The 20000-nt window shown below is 43.9% G+C and overlaps 1 protein-coding gene across 5 annotated transcripts in view; it reads right to left on the bottom strand.

The window, feature by feature from the left end:
* The window catches only part of col16a1 (collagen, type XVI, alpha 1), an 82454-nt gene that overhangs the window by 43708 nt on the left and 18746 nt on the right, over positions 1 to 20000 (bottom strand). For 2 of the 5 annotated variants that reach the window (XM_080004716.1, XM_080004719.1), the window contains exons 5-13: positions 14260 to 14383; positions 12009 to 12296; positions 10261 to 10341; positions 8682 to 8750; positions 4898 to 4930; positions 1705 to 1740; positions 1559 to 1612; positions 883 to 915; positions 725 to 769 (exon numbers count right to left, since the gene is read on the bottom strand). In XM_080004716.1, coding sequence (XP_079860842.1) covers positions 725 to 769; positions 883 to 915; positions 1559 to 1612; positions 1705 to 1740; positions 4898 to 4930; positions 8682 to 8750; positions 10261 to 10341; positions 12009 to 12296; positions 14260 to 14383 — 763 coding nt within the window. The remainder of the gene's footprint in view (positions 1 to 724; positions 770 to 882; positions 916 to 1558; positions 1613 to 1704; positions 1741 to 4897; positions 4931 to 8681; positions 8751 to 10260; positions 10342 to 12008; positions 12297 to 14259; positions 14384 to 20000) is intronic. The other 3 variants (XM_080004718.1, XM_080004717.1, XM_080004720.1) reach the window with 3 other exon arrangements.

Raw genomic sequence — 20000 nt, 5'->3', positions numbered from 1 at the left:
AAATATATTGAATTTGGTAGTAACTTGCCAAAATGTAGGAAATTTGACCTCAATTATTATGTAATAACATCCGTGTTTTATGATAACTTCCAAAAACAAAACAAATTTCACCTTCTCATTATGTAATAACACTGAACACAATGCGGTGGTTAGTGCGTAATGTGTGGATATGTGACGCTTGATATGAATGAAGATTGTAATTTATGTGTGTTTTCACATAATATATTGCTTCATAAAAAACGTGCAACCTTTTTAATAACCACTACATTTGCCTAAAAGGTTCTCACAAATGGCGGCTAAATTAAGTTATTTCGTAGTTACTTGTAATAACTAAGTTATTGCATGATGTGCATGTGATGCTATGTTACACATTAAAGATCAAATTTGTCACATTTTGACAATTTATTACAAAATGTGGCATCATTATTTGAATTGTTAGATGAATTCTAAATAAATCAAATATATTGACCCCAAAAACCACAAGAAAAAATGAAAAAACATTGCCATAGACACTCAAACACATATCCATTCATACCGGATCTGCCAACGAGTACAGTATGTAAATAAAAATAGTATACAGCAGCATTGAAACACAATAGATAAGTTGGGATCTGTCACTAGCCTGTCACAGGCCAGCCGGCCATTCCAGAGAGCTGCATCTGTAAGCAACTTTAGCTAACGGCTTATTAGGGAGTGAGTGGGTGAGGGTGGCGGGGTCACTCACCGGCTCACCCTTTTCTCCCTTATGGCCCCGGGGTCCTTCTGAGCACTGTGGAAAAAGAGACACTGGGTCATGCTGTGTGTAGTCACCACCCCAAAAAATACCCTCCAAAAAAACTGTATTTCTATCCCACAAAGATCAGTAAAAAAAAGAATCATTACCAGTTCTGAGTGGGAGCCGGAGCAGCCAGAGCCCTGGAAGTGAGAGAGAGGAGGATAGAAGAGCGATGGCTTGTTGGAGAAGCACACAATCGATGGACGCTAAAGAGTTAATATTTGCGAGGGACTGGGCAGCAGCCATATAGTGTGTGTGTCGGTGGTGTGTACGCGTGCGTGTGTGTGTTGGAGGTGTGTGTTAATAGTGTAGATGTTTGCTGAACGCTGAAAAAAACATTGCGTCATCCAAAAAATGCTTTCATGTGTTGCATTTGTTGTATATTTTTAAGTGCTCTCAACTTGAAATTGAGAAATGTTTAATGTTTAATTCATTTATTGAAAAAAAAAAATTAACTTGAAAAAAATAGGGTTTTTTGGTGTAATGAACGAAGGTGTGTGTGTGCGCGTGTATGTGTGTGTGTGTGTGTGTGTGTATGTGGGTGTGTGTGTGTGTGTGTGTGTGTGTGTGTGTACGCCTGAGTAACTCTATTTTCAGATACCCTGTTGCAAGCCCAGACCCATGCGATGAGGTCATGCATTCCACACACACACACATACACGCATACCCACACCCACACCCACACACACACACACACACACACACACACACACACACACACACACACGTAAGCCCCAAATTGTTATATCTTTGTGTGTGTCTGTGTGTGTTCCTGTGTCTCACCCGGTCGCCTTTCTCCCCCTTCAAGCCGGGCAGTCTGCCGTCCTGGTTTACAAGCTGCAAGAGAAGCACAGCGGTACGTTCAATGACCCCGTCTCGCTTTCAAAAACCCGTTTGAAGAGGTGGGAGTAACCATCACAGATGCTTACATTCTGCTCCCTACTGAGAAGAATACAACCAGCACACTACAAAAGGGAAAGACAGAGGGGAAGAACATTAATATTAACAATATTAATTCATTAATTCATACGGCGACGACCGCAGTTCTTATGTCCCCGTTCTCCCGTCTCCCGTTTCTGAGCTTTTCTTTTTGTTATTTTTTCTCTCAGGGCATGTTTCCGCACCTAGAGCCGTCAAATTCCATGTAGAATATCTTAAAAATGGCAGTTAAGTGTTTCAGATTCTTATGTTTGGATCCAAGACAAAAATAACATTATGACGCAAAAGAACTGACAAAGACACGTAAGAAAGTAAAAAAAAAAAAAAAAAGCTGGTGAAAGCTAAACCAGGAAAATGGTTCAGACCAGGAAAAAAAAATCAAGATAACACTTCATGTCCTTAGGGCACCATTTAAGGTACCGTTACTTGTACTGAGCTAAAATTGACCGGTAAACATTCAAAAACATAATTGCCCTATAACTGACGGTCGGTTTTGTGAATTAAATGGAATTTAATGACATTAAATGGAATTCAATTCGAGTTGAAATGAATGCTACACTTGCACTTCCTCGTATCGCCAACGAGTGGCGCTGTTATGCCGACTGAGCTGCGGCCTTTGGTGCCACTGAAGTACAGATTAAGTTCAGTTCAGTTCAGTTGACTGTAGTGGACAAGTGGGATCGAAAAATTTACAAACCCCTTAAAACGGATCAAAACACGCACACACACACAAACACTATAACACACGGAAACACACACACACACGCACACACACACACACAATCGGTCCTGTGGTTGCGATCAATAGAAACGCCCGAAACCCTTTCAGCACAGGAATGAATGGACCAGCTGCCACTGCTCGCAGGAGGGCGCGCGTGCGCACACACACACACACACACACACACACACACATACACACACACACACACACACACACACACACACACACACACACACACACACACCAATAAATGGAGAGAGCAACACAGAGAACAAATAAAGGGATAACTCTTATAAATAACGAGGGCGCTTTTAGGGGGAAGCGTGTAATTAAAGCTGATGCTGCCACCCGGTGATTCAGGCAAGCCTCCTATTTATGCAGCGGAGTTTGCGCATATCGGTAGAATAAATAAGACGAGGAAAAAATAACTATCTAACTGAACTAACTCTACTTTTATTGACATTTCACTGCATATATGAATGAAAGTGTGTATATGTATGTGACGAATAAACCTCTTGAATCTTGAATCTTGAACTGTTACAGAAGGGAAAAAGTTTGCCTTTCTTTCCATTTCATTTGCCAACCTCCCGTGAAGTGCAGATCTATGAGTTTGCCGGCTCAAACAGCGGTAATGGGTCGATGAGTTTTTTTTTTTTTTTTTCCTGAAACCTCCCAGCGCTGTAGCCGTGGGGCGTCCAAAACAAGTCGTCGTGTACAGTAAGAGTCGGACGCCGCGCTCTCATCCTCGCGACGTGTACGAAGAGAAAGATGGTAGGAAATGGGGAATAAGGCAAACCCGCACGTGAAAGGCGAGTCGAGCGTTTCCCCTAAAGCCGGCATTACACTGAACCCGACGGACGACGACAGCAACGCACCAGAAGTCTTGTTCATTCATTTATTTGTTTTCTCATTCATTTCTACGGAGAGTCAAATCCTCATTCAAAGCGGGTCCAGATGCCTCGAAATTTTGTGAATAATTTCAGATTGTACACTCCACCAGAAGCCACTGGTGCCTGGTATGACAAACTAGGGTTATTGGAAACGGGATTAAAACTTAAAGTAAATAAATTATGTATATTAATCATTGATGTTATTAATGTTAACATCGCATGAAATCATATTCACCTTCATTAATATGTAATAATATATAATAATAATATAATATATTCATTAAATGTTTTAATATGAATGTATTAAGGGTCTATTTTTTAATTAGTACTTTAGTGCTTAGCAAGCACTTACCAGCGGAAGTGTAAAATGTTCATTAACTGAAAATAGTATGTAATAGTAAGCAAGTGACATATTTTGTGATGCCAAAGCCAGAGACATGCAGTACCACAGACACCAGAAGGCGGAGGATTCGTTTTCGGATTCAGTGTAAAGCCAGCTTTGTGTGTTATAATATCACAGCCTCGGCCTGGCTCTCAGATCGAGACAAGCCAAGTTTTCCTAGTTGCATTCGGATTCTAATAGAGTTCAGGAAGGAGGTGTTTCCTAAAATGTATACGTCAGTCCTAATTCCAGGCTGCAGACAATCACTTTTAGCCGGATAAGCTAACCCCGGGCTTGATGACTGCTGCATGGCTTCTGATCGGCAGATCTAACTCCAGGCTTGACGGTCGCGTTGCACAACAACTTGACTGGCAAAGCAAAGCACGGGCCTTCATGACAATGTGACGTCTGCTGTGATTGACAGAGCAGACAATAGCCTCTTGACACATGGAAGCAAGACAGCCAAGTGCGCGTAGCGACGCTCTCTCCGGCGGAATGGCGTGAAGAAGATGAGCTAGCGATGGTAAGCAGATGGGTGCCAGTTGCTGTACACCAGGTAGTGATATTATTATTCATCGACTCATCACATCAATGCATCCCCTGACAGCAATACCAGAGAGTGATGGAGCATCTGGTAACTGATTGAAAATGGGTGGGGAAATGTGCAAGCTTTGCTGTTCTTAACTAAGCTAACCGAAACTAAGCTATGCGAAAAATAACATAAGGTAAGATAAGAGAATTACCTCCAGCCTAACCTATTTCAAAGGCATCAGTGCTTAATTCTTGGGAAGATAGGATCAAACCAGATAACCAAGTCAATATTTGGGCCAAACTGAGACCACCAACTGACATTTGAGGCCTCCTCCGTTTCCACTTTGCGAACTCCGACCCTTGAAAGATGACGCCTGACTACGGCCGGAGAACACAAGCCCACGAGAAGCAGCAGGAATAATGATACTTTAACAATAGTGTGCTGTTTCAGAACCGTCCAGGTGCGACCGGCGCTCCTACTCCCCGTCGACCTAAAACCGTTGTGGGAACAAGCGGAGTTCCGAGGTTTAGTTCCACTGGCCCACATGGTCTCCCTGATTGGAAGCCAGCGGTGAAGCTGCCTCTGTAGCGCGGCAACAAAATCATAAAAATGTGTGTTTGTGTCTGCGTGTCTGTGCGTAAGTCACCCAGAGACGTACTTTTTCCGCCAGCTCCTTTGACGCAAAAATCTCCTGGGGAGAGAGAGAGAGAGAGAAAGAGAGAGAGAGAGAACAAGGAAGGAGCCAGGGAAGGAGTAGGAGTAGAAAATGGTTACGTAACGCGATAGCAGCCTATATGATTCACAATCTCAATGCGGGGTCCAAGGTCCCCCCCGGGAGTCCTTTGAGAAGCCCCAGGGGGTCACCAGCAAAATGATTAGAGAATGTAGAATAATGACTGTTTTGAGCAAGGTTTTGCTGTTTTCGCTTAAATACCTCCTTAAGAGGTTTTTAAGAGAGGAAAAAGTTGAGAACAACTGGTTCACAAGCCAAGTTTGTTGAAATCCATGGACTCCATGGTAATCCACAAACCAGCTCAATCCACAAAGGAAAAATGAACGATAGATTATGGACCCCATGATAGTACATCATCACCCTGGTGCTTCCTCAATGCCTCAAATGACGGCCGGAGTCTTCCAGGATACGGCCACACATTCCAGCAAAACTACCGATCCACTGGAGGGACATTCTGAGGTCTTCCGTTTTTGGGTTGTTTTTGGTTCCCCCCGATAGACTCCTTATTCAAACGTGTTGTCTTACAATCAAAGCGAAGCCTCTCTTACGAGCGGTTGCGTCAGCTTCCCAACAACAAAACCGGGGTCGAAACGTCACAGGTCATTTACATGTGATCGCGGGGGGGGGGGTTCAAAGGAAACAGTCGGAAAAAAGTGTTGCAACCGGCGTGGTCTGGTCCGGAGGCAAACAGAGGGGTGGAAAAAAAACAGAAACAGAAAGAGCGGTAAAACACTCTTCGCCGAGTGCAAGAGCTATAAATCACCCCGAAAATGGATGGAGAAAAAAAAGCAGAAATCTACGTGGAAAGTGTCTTGCGTGGGAGGGGAGCGCGTTGGACGAGAGACAATGGGACAAAAGAGAGGGAGGAGAACTGCTGGAGGGAGGTCAAGGGAAGGCTCAAGGCAGATTGAAAGGCTAAGGTCTTTTCTGCTCGGTGACACGGCAAAAGTCAAGAAGGACACGGAGGCAGGCAAGTGTCTTCCCAGGGGGCTTGACTTTTGGGCTGTCGACTTGAAAGTTGGATGAAAAAACAGGACAGGGGCCGTTGAGAGCTAAAGCTAAAGCAGGAAAGTGAAACACAACTATTTCCCCTTTTGTGGCGCCATGACGGGGCCGGCCGCAGGTATACTGCGTCCACGACGAGGTGGAATCTTGTTGGTTTTTGTTTCATATGCTTTGTGTGATGAACCGTCTCGCTCTGCCCAACACTTACAGGGAGATGCACACCTTTGCTATTTCCTTCAATTATCTTTCATTTGACCTGCAGTATCTATTTCGAGTGGCGCTTGACTGGACATGTGGTGCAGCTCGCACCAAATGTGAGTTATTGGTCCGGATGAGGAAATGGACCATACGCCATTATCACCCTTCACATAGAAGCAAACACCCAATTCAATTGATAAAAAAAAATGTTTCCACACCCTTTACTGTTGGAGTTGTCAGGAAGCTCAATACTACAGCAGTGGTCCTCATACTTTTTTTTAGTAGGGTAACCCTTCTATGATCTTTTTTTCAGCTGAGTGCCTTCATTGGCATTGGGAGAAAAAAAATAAAATTAACAAATGATGTACTGAATTGGAGGCAGATGGTGCGCTGTGGCGACCCCTAACGGGAGCAGCCGAAGGAAAAAGAAGAAATAGAAGACGTATGTCGTATGTGTTTTTTTAAACATTACATATCACCAATAATCTTTAAAAAAGTATCCCCTGCAGTACCCATAGGAGTACGAGCACCTCCATTTGAGAAACACTGTGCTGTAGTATAGTCCTCGAAGAAGAAGACAAACTTGAAGAAGATGATACACTTCATTATTCCCTGTCGGGAAATATGTCCTCTTGATTTGTTCATCCACAGCACAGTGGTCGGGAGCCAACTCCAGCTCTTGACCGATGCCTTGACCGGGAATTAATTGGCAAGAGCATCTTACCCTAACATGCACGTCTTTCGGTTGGGAGGAATTATAACTTAATGAGTTTGCACGGACTAAAACTAACCCGTAAGGGGCAGGGATGGACCTGCTTAGGGAGAGCAGGAGAGTAATGGTCACTGGGTCGGGCCGGGGCGATCTATGGGATTGATTGGACTCTCCTGGACTGTGTCGAGCGTTTAGCGAGCAGCGGCCCTCCACAAGACAAACACCTGGTCTAATGAATAGATAATGGTATCAAGGCTCCGTTAATATGAACCATGCTGAAGTAAAACGAGCAGCCTACACGGGCGGTAGGGAGATAATTATGTATCAGGCCGCCGTTATAAATACATTTGAGAGGAGAATTTTCTCTCTCCATGCGGTTCTCTCAATTCATCAAGTTTTCTACACTGCACGAAGCTATCTGTGTTACTGAGGCAGCCCGTCGAGAAAGACCAATTTTGCCATTTTAGCACTGGGCAGGGTTTTCCCCCAGTGTATTGCAAGCCCAGTGGCCCGCCAGGCTTAAGCATTGGCATTTTAGTTTTATTTATTTCGTTTTTTCATCAAAATATAAACATTGATCGCCACATATTGATTTTCTATTCTTCATACGATTTAAAATGGGTAATATCCAATTTCATTCTACCGTGCAGCACATTGATTCTCTCTCTCTCTCTCTCTCTCTCTCTCTCTCTCTCTCGCTCTCTCTCTACAGGTATCTCCCGGACGGGAGTGAAAGCCCTTGACCTTGAAATCGCTGAATCGCCAACCAGATAAAAGAGGCAGGTAAAAACATACAAACTGTCAGCTATTTATTAATATTTGAAAAGTATATGAAAAGTAATGAAGGACAAATGGAGTTAGCTCATAAAGAATCTCTAAAATAGCAAAATAATATGGTGTCGATCAAAAACGCTCCTATCTTCTACTCTCCTCTGTGTGTCCTCTGAGGGAGCAATCGGGGCAAATTGCGCCTCGATTGCTCCCTCTTTGGAGAGGGAACCATTCCAGTGTCCCATTCCTCTAAATAAAGCAAATCAAAACATTGTAATTTTATTTTAGATGTATAATATTTTACTAAATTTCCTTATTGAATGAAGGAAAAAAAAAAAACACCATGCGTAACGGGGACATTTGTCATTGATATATGAATAAGTTATATTCAGTCGCATTGATTTACATATTTCTTATAGTGGCAATTTATAATATTTTTGGATTAAATTCAAATTTGCAACATTAAGAATTCACACATTTGACCTGAATTAATCAAAAATGAAATTCATAATTTTTTGATCATTTGAGTATTGATGATTGGATTATTTCGATTTTAGGTTATTTACAGCACCTTGCAGCTCTGGTTTTGAAAGGCTTGATAAAATGTACTTACTTAGCCACATCACATTCCAAATTCTGTACTCACCATCTCATGACCCCAGATATCAATCTCAAATTTCAGATTTTTTTCAGATTTTAACTCATTAAGCCTCGATAAAATCATATTACAGCCCACTTTATTAATTCATAAAATTTTCAATTTTATATATTTTTTCCCTCCTCTTCTCAGCACTGATAGCACATGCACTGCGTCACAACCGCTAAAAATGTTGCTGTCCAGGCAACGTGCGTCCACTCTGTCTATGTGAGGTGACAACCATTTCAGGTGAAACGTTGCCGCAGTCACATCGCATTGGACAACACCAGGAGAGGACCCCCCCAACCCACCCCAGCTTTACAGACAGTTTGATAAATATGTTCTGTCAATGTAAAGGTCGTCATATTGGTGTGTGTGAGTGTTACCTGGTGAAAGGTGTTCTCCACCAGGTCGTTCTCAGCGGCACGGCGGCTTTTGGGGACGTCAGGGGGGCACTGCAGACAAGAGTATATAGCATGAGCAACAAAATAATGGGTATTACCTCCTTTGTCCACTTAAAGGACCATACAGGTCTCAAATAGGGTTTTAGCCCGTTCACTAGTCAATGCACATTCTGACAATTGTTTTAGCTCATTTTGCATTATTTTCCTTGGACGAAAGGTTGTTTTTTATTTAGTGAAAACAGGTCCCACTGACAACGACGACAACGCATACTACTTTTGTCAAAGTAGTATGTGTAGTAGTACTTAATTTTGCCGTATTTTTCCATTCCATTTGGAAATGCCGGAGCAGCATTGCTTTACACAAAACCGTAGCAACAAAACAAAAAGTCCCCCAAAACCTACCAAAAAACTTCTTCCACTCAGAATCAGCCAGAGCAATGGATGTGAGCGTTACAATCTGACAACTCTAAAATAATTAATTGCACCATCCCCATCCCCATATGCCAATAAAAGTTAAAACACAACTCTGTCAGTAAGGCGATATTGGGGAACGTCCAACTTAAATAGGAGTTCTCCATTATATAGCGCATTGATCAAACGAAGCCAGCGCCACTGTATGTTCCTGAAAGCAAAAAAACCAACTCTTAAAAAAAAAAAACACAGAAAGAAAACGACAAAAAAAAAAAAGCGGTGGCATCAAGGACGACTGGACACTGGTACATAAACCACAGAAAGGTGTTTAAAGTGTAGTCTGAGGTGTTAAAGCATCGTCATGTGCTCCTGTCTGCTCTTCTTTCTCTCTCTCAAATGACGTCAACGTCCTTTCTTTGGCACATTGGGATATGAACGGAGCAGAGTGTTCCTTCTTTTACTACAAATCGCTACAAAACCATTTCCAGATCCTTCATTCCTTCCTTTCTTCTTCGAGAGCGCTGTACCCCTTCCAAAACGTTTGGGCCTCTGTGTTCCACGCACCTTCATTTTGTCTGTGGACCCCGCCCCGGAGGATTCAGTTGGCGGGGCACAAAAATACCTTGTGTTTTAGTAAACCACAATTACTCACAAAATTGCACACAATGGAATAATGTCCTCGTCAATTCTTCTTCTCTTCATCAATTACTTTTAACAATTACAACTTAGTGAGTCAAACACTGTGCTGGATACAGCTGTATCATTTGGACAAAATATTTTGTGGTATGGTAGTCGGAAAATGGCGGAAAGTTCAGTTTTAATAAAAACAGTAAAATTCAACTCCGGAGATTTTGAGACAACCATGTGGACTCGCTAATTAGTATGAATTATGATGAGCCTGATGCTAATTTAGCCTCAAATCAGGTCCAACTGATGAGTTCAATCAGCTGGACCAGCGTATAGCTGGAGCAAAAACATGGCAGGACCCTTACTTTCTGAACCTAGGATTTTCCACCCCTGAGTACAGTACACTTCTTGTATATTAGCGTACTGCTAATAGTCTACTATATCTGAAGAAAGAAACAGTCTTTATTCATTGCTTGCTTCACAGGAAAGGTGTTAAGTCAAAGAATTTGTTAGCAGTCCTTACCCGGGCTCCAGGGATCTCACAGCAGGCCTCCTGGATGGCCAGCGAGGGGTCACAATACAGCATCACCTGCTGGATGTCCATCTGAAGGATCGTTGGATAGAGCGTTGCAGAAAAAGAGACACCATTGTAATTATTTTGATCATAAAAACTAGGCCAGCGGGCAGGGTGGATGACGTATGTATAAATGAAAGAAAACATCTCACCAGGCGGCTATCTATCTAACCCGGTAAGCTGATTTCCGGGCTAAGTGCCTTGATTACTGGATCTATACATTGCTAATGAGTCCAGCTCACCAAAGATCCATTCTCTTGTTTTAATCCGCACCAATTTAAATCAAACTCCAAGGGAGGAAGGTGTGAGAGGCTGAGCCTGTGCTCAAAATGGACATGTATATAGACATCACCGGGCGAATCATTTTAAGTTCCTGTAAAGCAACAATAAGTATGTGTTCTGAGTTTTCACACCACAGAAAAATGTGCTATTAACCACCCAGTCAATTTCTAATGATTGAAAAAATTGCCATGTATGTAAAATGCGATTTCGAAATCGTGGAAAAAAAGGCGGTTCCGTTTGTTCTGGGATGCTGGGGGCATGTCCGCTGAAGACGCTGAAACCACAGCCAATCGCAAGAGAGGTCAAATACCACTAATCCAATATATACTATACATGTACAAATTCAAAAATCAGAAAACCTATAACGGGCTGTTTTTCGCTGCTTTGATTTTGTTCTGAAGTGAAAAACAGAACATGAGAAAATGCGATATTTGTTACAGGTGGCTCTCCCACTCACTCCCAGGGAGAGGGGCTCTGTTCCGGCTCCGTGCACGGAACAGAGCCCCTCTGTCCGGCGGGACAGCGGGGCTTTGTTCAGTCTTTCCATTTCACATGTTTTCAGCAATTACTTTCTAACATGTATAGAAACAAATCTCGGAATTGACTTCACAGGAACTTTAATGACAAAAGCCAAATTTTCCACACAATGACTTAAGGGGTGCTAAGGGGCTATGGGCAGTGCTTGAGGGAGCTACAGGACGATATTGCTCCCATCCCTTGTCCGGAAATGTGGTCTTGATCTTTGAGGAAGGAGATTTAGTCTGTCTAGCACATTGTTAAAACTCCATGGGCCAGGATTGTGAGGAATCCTGTTCCATAAAGCACCATGATGTCCTTCCCTATAGGGCAGTAATGTGATATCTTCAATAAGTAATGAGTGAGAGCTTTAGTCCACGTAGAGGGATACATCACAGTTATTTAAGTTCAGATGCTCTAACAAGACAGTCAGGAAGCAAACTCACTTGACTATAACCAAGAGATCAACAAAGACTAAAACATAATGGTTTGTTATTTCTCTAGGGTATAATCCAGTGATTAGTCCAATCATTATCCAAGGCATAATATGCGTCACCTTTCCTGTGGGGATATACATTGACAGGGTCCTTTCAACTGAAAACCGCAGTGATAGCTTAGTATGTCAGGCCAATATCCTTTTACTTCATGTTTATAGATTTACTTAGCTTTAGAAGGACTGCAACGCCTAGCAGCCCTTTTCATGAGAAAAATGTGAAATGGCAAGTTCCGATACAGTTTACATTGAGAGGGCAGATTCACCAAGAATCTCCGCAAGCAGGGCATCATCAGCATATTCTGCTCGAGAAACTTTGGATAGTACGTGGTCTTGGGTGTTTTACAGATTTGGGAGTCAAGATGGTGGTGATAGCCAAAACAGAAATTTGATGTTCAGCTCGTACCTGGGCGGGCCCGGCATCGGTGGCCCGGACGGCCAGCAGGGTGTGTCCGTCAGTGGGCACCTCGCCGCGGGGCTCCAGGGGCTTTGTCTCGATGGAGCCGCAGTCCACGTGGAGAGAGGCGGCGCCGCGTTGCACGCTCAGCGCCACCTTGTGCCAGTGCAGGTCCAGCAGCGCCTGCACACCCTCGCCAGCAAACACGCAGCCCGCCGGCTCAGGGTCCGAGGCCAGGTTCGACCCCTGGGCACGCAGGGACAAGGTGCCCTCGGGGCCGTTCAGGTCCAGGGAGAACTGATGAAAAAGCGGAACCAGGAGCCGATGTGGGAGAAATGAGATAAAGAAGATTGAATTCCCGGGGAAAGGTATTGATATGAGAGATATGGAGCGGTGAAGGTAAGTAGAAAGAGAGCGGGCTGGATAAAGGGACAAACAAGAGGAGATACAAGTCAAAGAGAGCACAATCGATTCCTCAAGACAGAGGTGCCGCTCAGCCCATAGAAAATCGCATTCTCTTCCTTAATCTACAGTGCAGCCGCCACCTTCCCGAGGGAAGAACGGCAGAACAGCAGCCGCCGGGGAGGAATAGAATGTAATGTCTCTGGCAGGACTGGTGGTATATCAAACACCACTTTACACACAACCCTAAAAACGTCACAGGGAAAATGTAAACAACACGCCGTAAAAAAAAGGTCCCCGTTTAATGAAGTGCCATGTCCCAGATATGTCCCCGCCAGCTTACTTAGCCCTGTCTTTGGCATGCCACGGAGGTTCAAAAGAGAGAGAGGGGGGTACATTTGATGGGCTTACATGGTAGGAAGACAGTAGGCACTTAACGCAGTGAAAGGAGGGAGGCGGAAGACGTATTAATTACACGTGCCGGAGGTACGGCCGATCAATCAGCCTCTAATGAGCCTCCGTGGCCTCCATCCATCATACGTATCCAGCACTTAAATTTGGCCTCGGACTCCTGGTGATTACAGGGACCGTGGCGCTTCATCACCCAACACGCGTGACAAGCAGTTAGGTTGGGGATGCAAAGGAGGGAGAGATGGGACTGGATGGTGATGATGGGGGGTGTGGGGGGGGGGGGAGGAGGAGTGGATTGAGGAGGTCGGCAAAAGGGAAACCCACAACGAGGAGACGTGACTCACAAGTAGGAGGAAGTGGAGAATTGGAGTATGGCGGGGGGGGGGGGCAGATGGAAGGAGGAGGGAAGGACGGAAGGAAGGAAAGGATGGAAGAAAGGAAAGACGGTAGGAAGGAAAGGCGGAAAGCACAAAGGAAAGAATGAAGATAGATGATGGACAAGTGTGTGCGGGATGCAAGGAGGAAAAGGAAATCCCAAGCAAGGATACGGGACGGCGCAAAGGAGTAATGGAAGGTAGAAATAATGGAGGGGAAAGGAGGAAGATGGATAAACGGGGGATGGAAGGAAGAGAGGGAGGAACGAACAACGAACAGACCTTTGCCTTACACCCACATGTTTCCAATCAGAGCTTTTCCCCTTTCGAAGTTTCTGGAGTTTCTGAAGTTTTTTTTTTCTTTTTTTTTACTACATTATAGAGTCAGTGTTTGTCAACAAAGTAAAATGACTATGTTGGAAGGATGGGTGGTAGCGAGGGAGGAAGCTGGGAAAGGGGGGAAGGCAGGAACAAACGAACAAACAAAAGAACAAACAAACTAACGAACGGAGGAAGAAAGAAAGAAAAAGTACCTTGTTGCAAGGAAGGAATGAGGTGAGGGAGGGAGGGACAGGTGGAAGGAAGCTCGGAAAGAAGGAGGGAGGGAGTAGGCACGAACGAATGAACACACAAGTAAAAGTGCTCTGTTAGTTACGTTCAAAGAGTTGAGGGTCCAATGTCTGTAGAGTCTAAAATAAAAGTGAACTCTCTATCAACTGCTCACATGCAATATTGGTTTCAAAAGAAATAACCCTTGAATGTATATAAGGATAAATTGTATGGAGTAAAAAGTCACAAGAAAATGGAATTACTCAAGTGCCTCAAAATTGTACTAGAGTGCTGTACTTGAGTTAAAGTAGAGCCCTTTTAAGGAGGTGATGGACAATTTCCCTCTCTCCCGAAAACCCCTTCCCTTCAGTCTCACCTTCTTAAAATGAGGCTGAAAAGCAGACAAACGGTGGCAAAGGCGGAAGAGAAGGAGCATGGGGAAAAGATGGAACACATGATGGAGAGAATAGCAGCTCATCAAAAGGAATAAGAAGGTAGAAGCGGACGGACAAACGGGGACATACCTGTGGATACCCCTGCTGGTCTGATATCTGGAGGAGGTAGACGGTGTCCCTCAGCGACGGCTTCTTCAGCACCAGCGTGAAGACCAGGGTGAACTCCTCCGGTAGACCACGAGGGAACACCTGACTGAGATAAGATAAGAGGAGATCTATCCATATATCCATCTTTCTTTCCACCTACCTACCTACATGCATCTATTCATTCATATCTCCATCCATCCATGTATCTCATTACATTTTCTGTGTGTAAAAAACATATGCATTTGTCTACCCTATATATACATACGTATACAGTGTGCACTTCTGTGTATCTACATGGTTTTCGACATTTTTTTCCTTTCTGGTATCATTTCCGTGTTTCATGTCCGTAAAATGAGCCGGTGAACCCTTCGCTTCGTTTCCATACGAGGTGCAGTCCAGCAAGCCTCGTCCCTCTGTGTTCCAAGATAAACATGCTTTTGTTGATTCGCCTTTCATTCAAGGACATCCAAACACAACACACACACACACACACACACACACACAGACACACACACATGCACTCACACACACACACACACACACACACACACACACACACACGCACACACACACACACACACACAGGAAATTAGAGAGTCCCAGCAAACAAGGTGTATGAAATGTGTACCTGATGAGGTGGTACGATATACTGTAAAAATCCTTTCTATCTCCTAAATAATGACAAATGCACACAGATGTGCAACCACAGACACACACACACACGCGCGCGCAAACGCACACGCACACACAGGTTTCCTGCTTCCAAGAAGTGGGGTGACAGTGATTTATGACGGAGGGAGGATCCAAGAGAAAACAGTCAATTGCAGGAATGTCAAAACAAAACGAAAGGCAAGAGAGCGACAGAGAGAGAGAGAGAGAGAGAGAGAGAGAGAGAGAGAGAGGGAGAGAGAGAGAGAGAGAGAGAGAGAGATAGCCAGAGAGATTGGGGGGAGGGGGTGATGGATAGAGAATAAAATTGAGGGAAAGGAAGAAAGAAAGAATGGCAAGAAAAACAGACTCATTTATCCATCTATTTTCTTCACTATATTATTTTACTTTTCATTACTTTTTTATTAGTGGTAGTATGTACTCATATATATTTATTAATTTGTAGTATTATGAGTGCTAATCATAAGTATTTTAAATTTATATTTGTTTTATATTTATTTATTATTCGTACTTTAGGAGCTGATTATTGGTATTTTATATTAATTTTAAAAATTGTATTCATATATATTTATATCTATTTATTAGTAGTATAGGAGCTGATTATTACATTTCTCATTTTATATTTTATTTCTATTTCAATATTTATCCTTTAATATTATTATACATACTGATTATTCCTAATTTTCAATACTACAGGCACTTATGACTCAGTCAAACACCATTTACAATACCCTGTGTGTCTTTGTGGTGGTGGGAGGGAACCCACACAACCAAACATCTAAACTCCCCCGAGACGGGTGGTGTGAACCTAAAATTCTCAAGGCTGCAGCGCATCCCACTGAGGCGATGTGATCGCTATTCTGCTACAGTGCGGAAAGGACGACACCTGACGTGGCCCAAAAATAGAGAAACTGAGAGTCTGGGAGTGAGAGGGATGGAGGGAGATAGAGAGAGAGGGGTGGGGGGGGGGGGGGTTATTGAAGATAGAGTTGCCTCTCAGTAGATCAGGGACATAAGCTGCAGGACACACAAGCACCACTTGACAAACTTTTAACAGTTGGAGGAGCCTCAACTTGGCTTACTGCCTACAGGTCCGCTAAACACACACACAAGCACACGCGCACACAAACACACACACACACACACAGCGGAGTGAAGATAAATCACTTGGTATGGGGCACGGCGAGGCTTGGGCTTACCTCTCTTTTACCCTCGCTGGGTAAGTTGCTTGCTGCTACTTTCATAATAAAAAAAATGAGAAATAAATAAAAAATAAAAGAGGGTAGGGTTAGGAGAAGAAGCCACGGAAAAATCCAAAAGAGAATAAAGAGGCGGAGAGCTCCAGGGAAAGATGGTGGGTGGAGGAAATGCGGGCCATCAGGTTTCAAGCTATAAGCTCCATGTTAAAAGCTACATCCAATTAAATTATATCATGTAATGAATTTAAAAGAGCACGGGTATAATGATTTTGACCGAAACATGAAATTGTTCTACTTAAATTCATTGTTGTTTCGGCATGTAATGCTTAAGAGCTAAAAAAAGGAACGTTTTACGGTCTTAATGTCTTTCTTTCTTTCTGGATGGTTTATTTTGCACGTTTGTAGCTAGTTTTTTTGCGATAATGACCGGCTGACTGCACGTTATCCCGCTTATTGCATGTCTACTTATGAAACAAAAGAATACATTTAGACTGAATACTGGTGAGAAATGATTATATAACTAGTATGCCTAGTTTAAGAGCTACCGCTGAGAAAAATTGTCCACAGCAACATAGCTGTGTAAAACGAGCAACATCTATACAGGGAGACAAAAAACGAATCAATGACCTGAAAAGTGAGCTGAAGCACAAAAGCAAGCTGGCCAAGCTCCGCTACAAAAATAAGACGGAGGAGAGGTTCACCAGGGGAAATGCGAGGGAGGGTCTCCACACTATGATTGGTAGAGCTCAGAACCCAGCCCAGGTGCAAGTCCCCAGACCCAGTCTCATTCGCAGAGCAGCTGAACACCTTCTGCTCCAGGTTAAACAGCACTGACCCCGTGGAGGACAGGACCCCGACCAACACCAGCTACGCCCCCGCACCAATCAGTGTGGAGGAGCGGAAGGTCGTTTCCATCCTCTCCGAGTGAAACTGAAAGAGCGCACGGCTCAGCTGGGCGGTGTGGCGGCACAGCTTTTCCAGCTGTTCCTGAACGCCAGCTTCGTCCCCAGGGCATGGAAGGAGACAGCCATCATCCCTGTTCCCAAAAGCCCCATGCCAAAGCCATGAACGATTTCCGGCCTGTGGCACTCCATCCTCTGCAAATGCATGGAGAGGGTGACCATGTTGGGTCAGAGTCTGGGCCCGCTCCAGTTTGCCTACTAGGCGAAACAGGGAGTTGAGTTGAATGCCAGCCTAACCCTTCTGTATACAGTGGCTAGGCACCTCAGCTCTACTAACTCATATGTCAGGATTTTATTCATGGACCTTTCATGGACTTTTCATCTGCTTTTAATATAATGAACACAAACACACTTCTGCACCTCCTCCAAAAACGACAGCTCAACACAACATTGGTTTTCTGGATTAAGGACTGTCAGAGTCATAGTGAACGGTTTTAAATCCAGCAATATTGGTTTGAATACTGGGGTCCCACAGGGCTGTGTCTTGCCACGCGCCCTGTTCTCCAAATACACAAAGGAAACTGCAACCGGCTGTCACTTTTGAAATATGCTGATGACATCGCCATGGTGGCCCACTTTACAGGTGAGCAGTACATCCAGGCAGTATGTGGACACCATGTCCCTCTGGTTCTGGAGAGTTACCTACAACATTAGACCAAAGAGCTGTGTTGCGGGGGTCGTCGGGCACCTGACACCCCACACCCTCTCTCTGGACCACTCAGGCTGGAGGGGCAGGTGGTGGAACAGGTCGAGATCTTTACGAACGTGGGCACTGACATTGACCACAAGCTGTCCTTCACACAAAATGGGGACAGAGTCCAGAAAAAAGGCCCAACAGCGCATGTTTCTCCTGAGGAGGCTGAAAGGTTTTAAAGGCTGACAGGACATTTTAACAGCAGTACACTGATACTCATAGAATCAGTCCTCACATTCAATATTTCACCCTGGTACAACTTCTTCACAGAGAAAAGCGGGAAAAAAACTCACAAGAATCATTAAGCATGCAACCAAAATCACCGGCACCACTCAAACAAAATTTTCAGACCATTCACATCACCAAGGACCCTTCACACCCCTTTCAGCGCTCCTTTCAGCTACTCCCATCAGGCAGGTGCTTACAAACCTACCCCTTTCATTCCCACTGCAATGTCAAATTTTAAACAAGGCCAAACAGACCGTTACGACTTTTTAATGCAGCTTTGCACGCCTGCTCTCATTTATTTATGGAATTGTTTGTGTTTTAATGTCATTTTATGTGAGTCTTTCATTAAGGTATGTTTTTATGTTGTTGCGGTAATTTTGTGTCATTATGTGATCGACAATAACGTTTTTTGAATCTTGAATCTTGAACGTGAATCTGGTAATTATGAACAGAGTGCGGTAATTATTCAAGAATAACTGACTATTGATTACGGCTATCGGCCAATCAGAATTAAATATTCGACGGAGCCATGAAATAAATTATGATAAAATTTAATTACCATTGCTTACCGCTTGATTACCATTGCTAAACAAGGAATTCAAACTACTAAATACTGATTAATTTATTTCCAAATAATGTCAACTGCTTTTTTCAATCGACCAATTAACACAAGGGTCCAGGATCTCATGCAAAGTAGAATCAGGTGAGCGTCCACCCCCACCCCTCCACAAAGTCCAGCTGACAGAGGTGAGGAGTTTCCATCTGGCTGTCGCTCACACATGTTAGCCTGGATTATCTTAAAAGGATTAGACGCTGGCACAGAAACAACGCCACTTGCCAATTACCGTGTGCTCGCATTAACACTTCAGTTGGCAAACAGTTGCCAGGCAGGGAATTAAGAAGACGCTTGAGTGACAGGGGTGGGGGGGGGGGGGGGGGGCTTTCTGGATCGGTGCCACGTGTGGCTCCTGGATAAAATATATAATATTTAATAATTTCGGAGAGCATGACAGGGACGGAAGCTGTATAGAGCGATTGATATCATGCTCAGACACACAACACACTTATTGACATCCACAAATGCACATACATAACGGCACTAAATCAGTATTAATCAAGTCCATGGTCCTTGGGTCCATGGACCGACGGTATTATGCACACACATGCATGCTGAAATTTAAGCACCGCAGCATGCAAGCACGATCACTGGTATTATTTGGACCTGAGTTCTGAATTCAAAGGAAGGCTCCAATATTATTCAACCTAAGCCTCATTTTAAATCATTGGGAGTCAACGCGATCAAATTGTGACCACGTTGTTTGGCGACTGCATTGCCCCGTTGCGTGGCAGTTGGCTGAAGTTATTCTGTCAATACTGGATAAATTCTGAAGCCAGTAACTCAGACTAGTTGGGCTGTTATGCCCAATATGTGGGTCTCTTGCAATAAAAGCCTCAGATATGGCAACGATATGTTGTGTGGCTTGCGGGGCTATTTCTGTCAGACAAGTGGACGGCACCACACACTTCCACGCATATAATGGGGCAGCTTATTTAAGCAGCCAACCCGTCCTGCCCTTCCTACGTTCCTGTTCTCCTTCCACCGCCTCTGCATCCACCTGTTGTGCTCTACTCTTCGATCAAATGGGGGTATTCAAACTCATCACTCCAATATTTCTAGCTCACTAAGTATGCCTATGTTTGCTGTTGCTCGCCAGGAGTGATGAGCAGTAGAGCACAGACACCAAACTCAATCGATGCAAAATGAATAGAGATCATTTTCAGACTTGCCTGTCAGAAGTAGGTGAATATGTGATGAAGATGTAGATAACAAGATGCCACAAATGATTTGAAATGATCACCAAATAATAAATAAATAAATCTGACACTTGACTGACTCGCAGTGATCAAAAAATAAGGCATGTTCCTGGAAGTACAGCACTTGCAGGCTACCTAAGGTTCTGTTAACATGGA

Source organism: Zeus faber, assembly GCF_960531495.2.
Source record: "Zeus faber genome assembly, chromosome: 1".
NCBI classification, from domain to species: Eukaryota; Metazoa; Chordata; class Actinopteri; order Zeiformes; family Zeidae; genus Zeus; species Zeus faber.
This window is presented reverse-complemented; position numbering and strand designations above follow the sequence as displayed.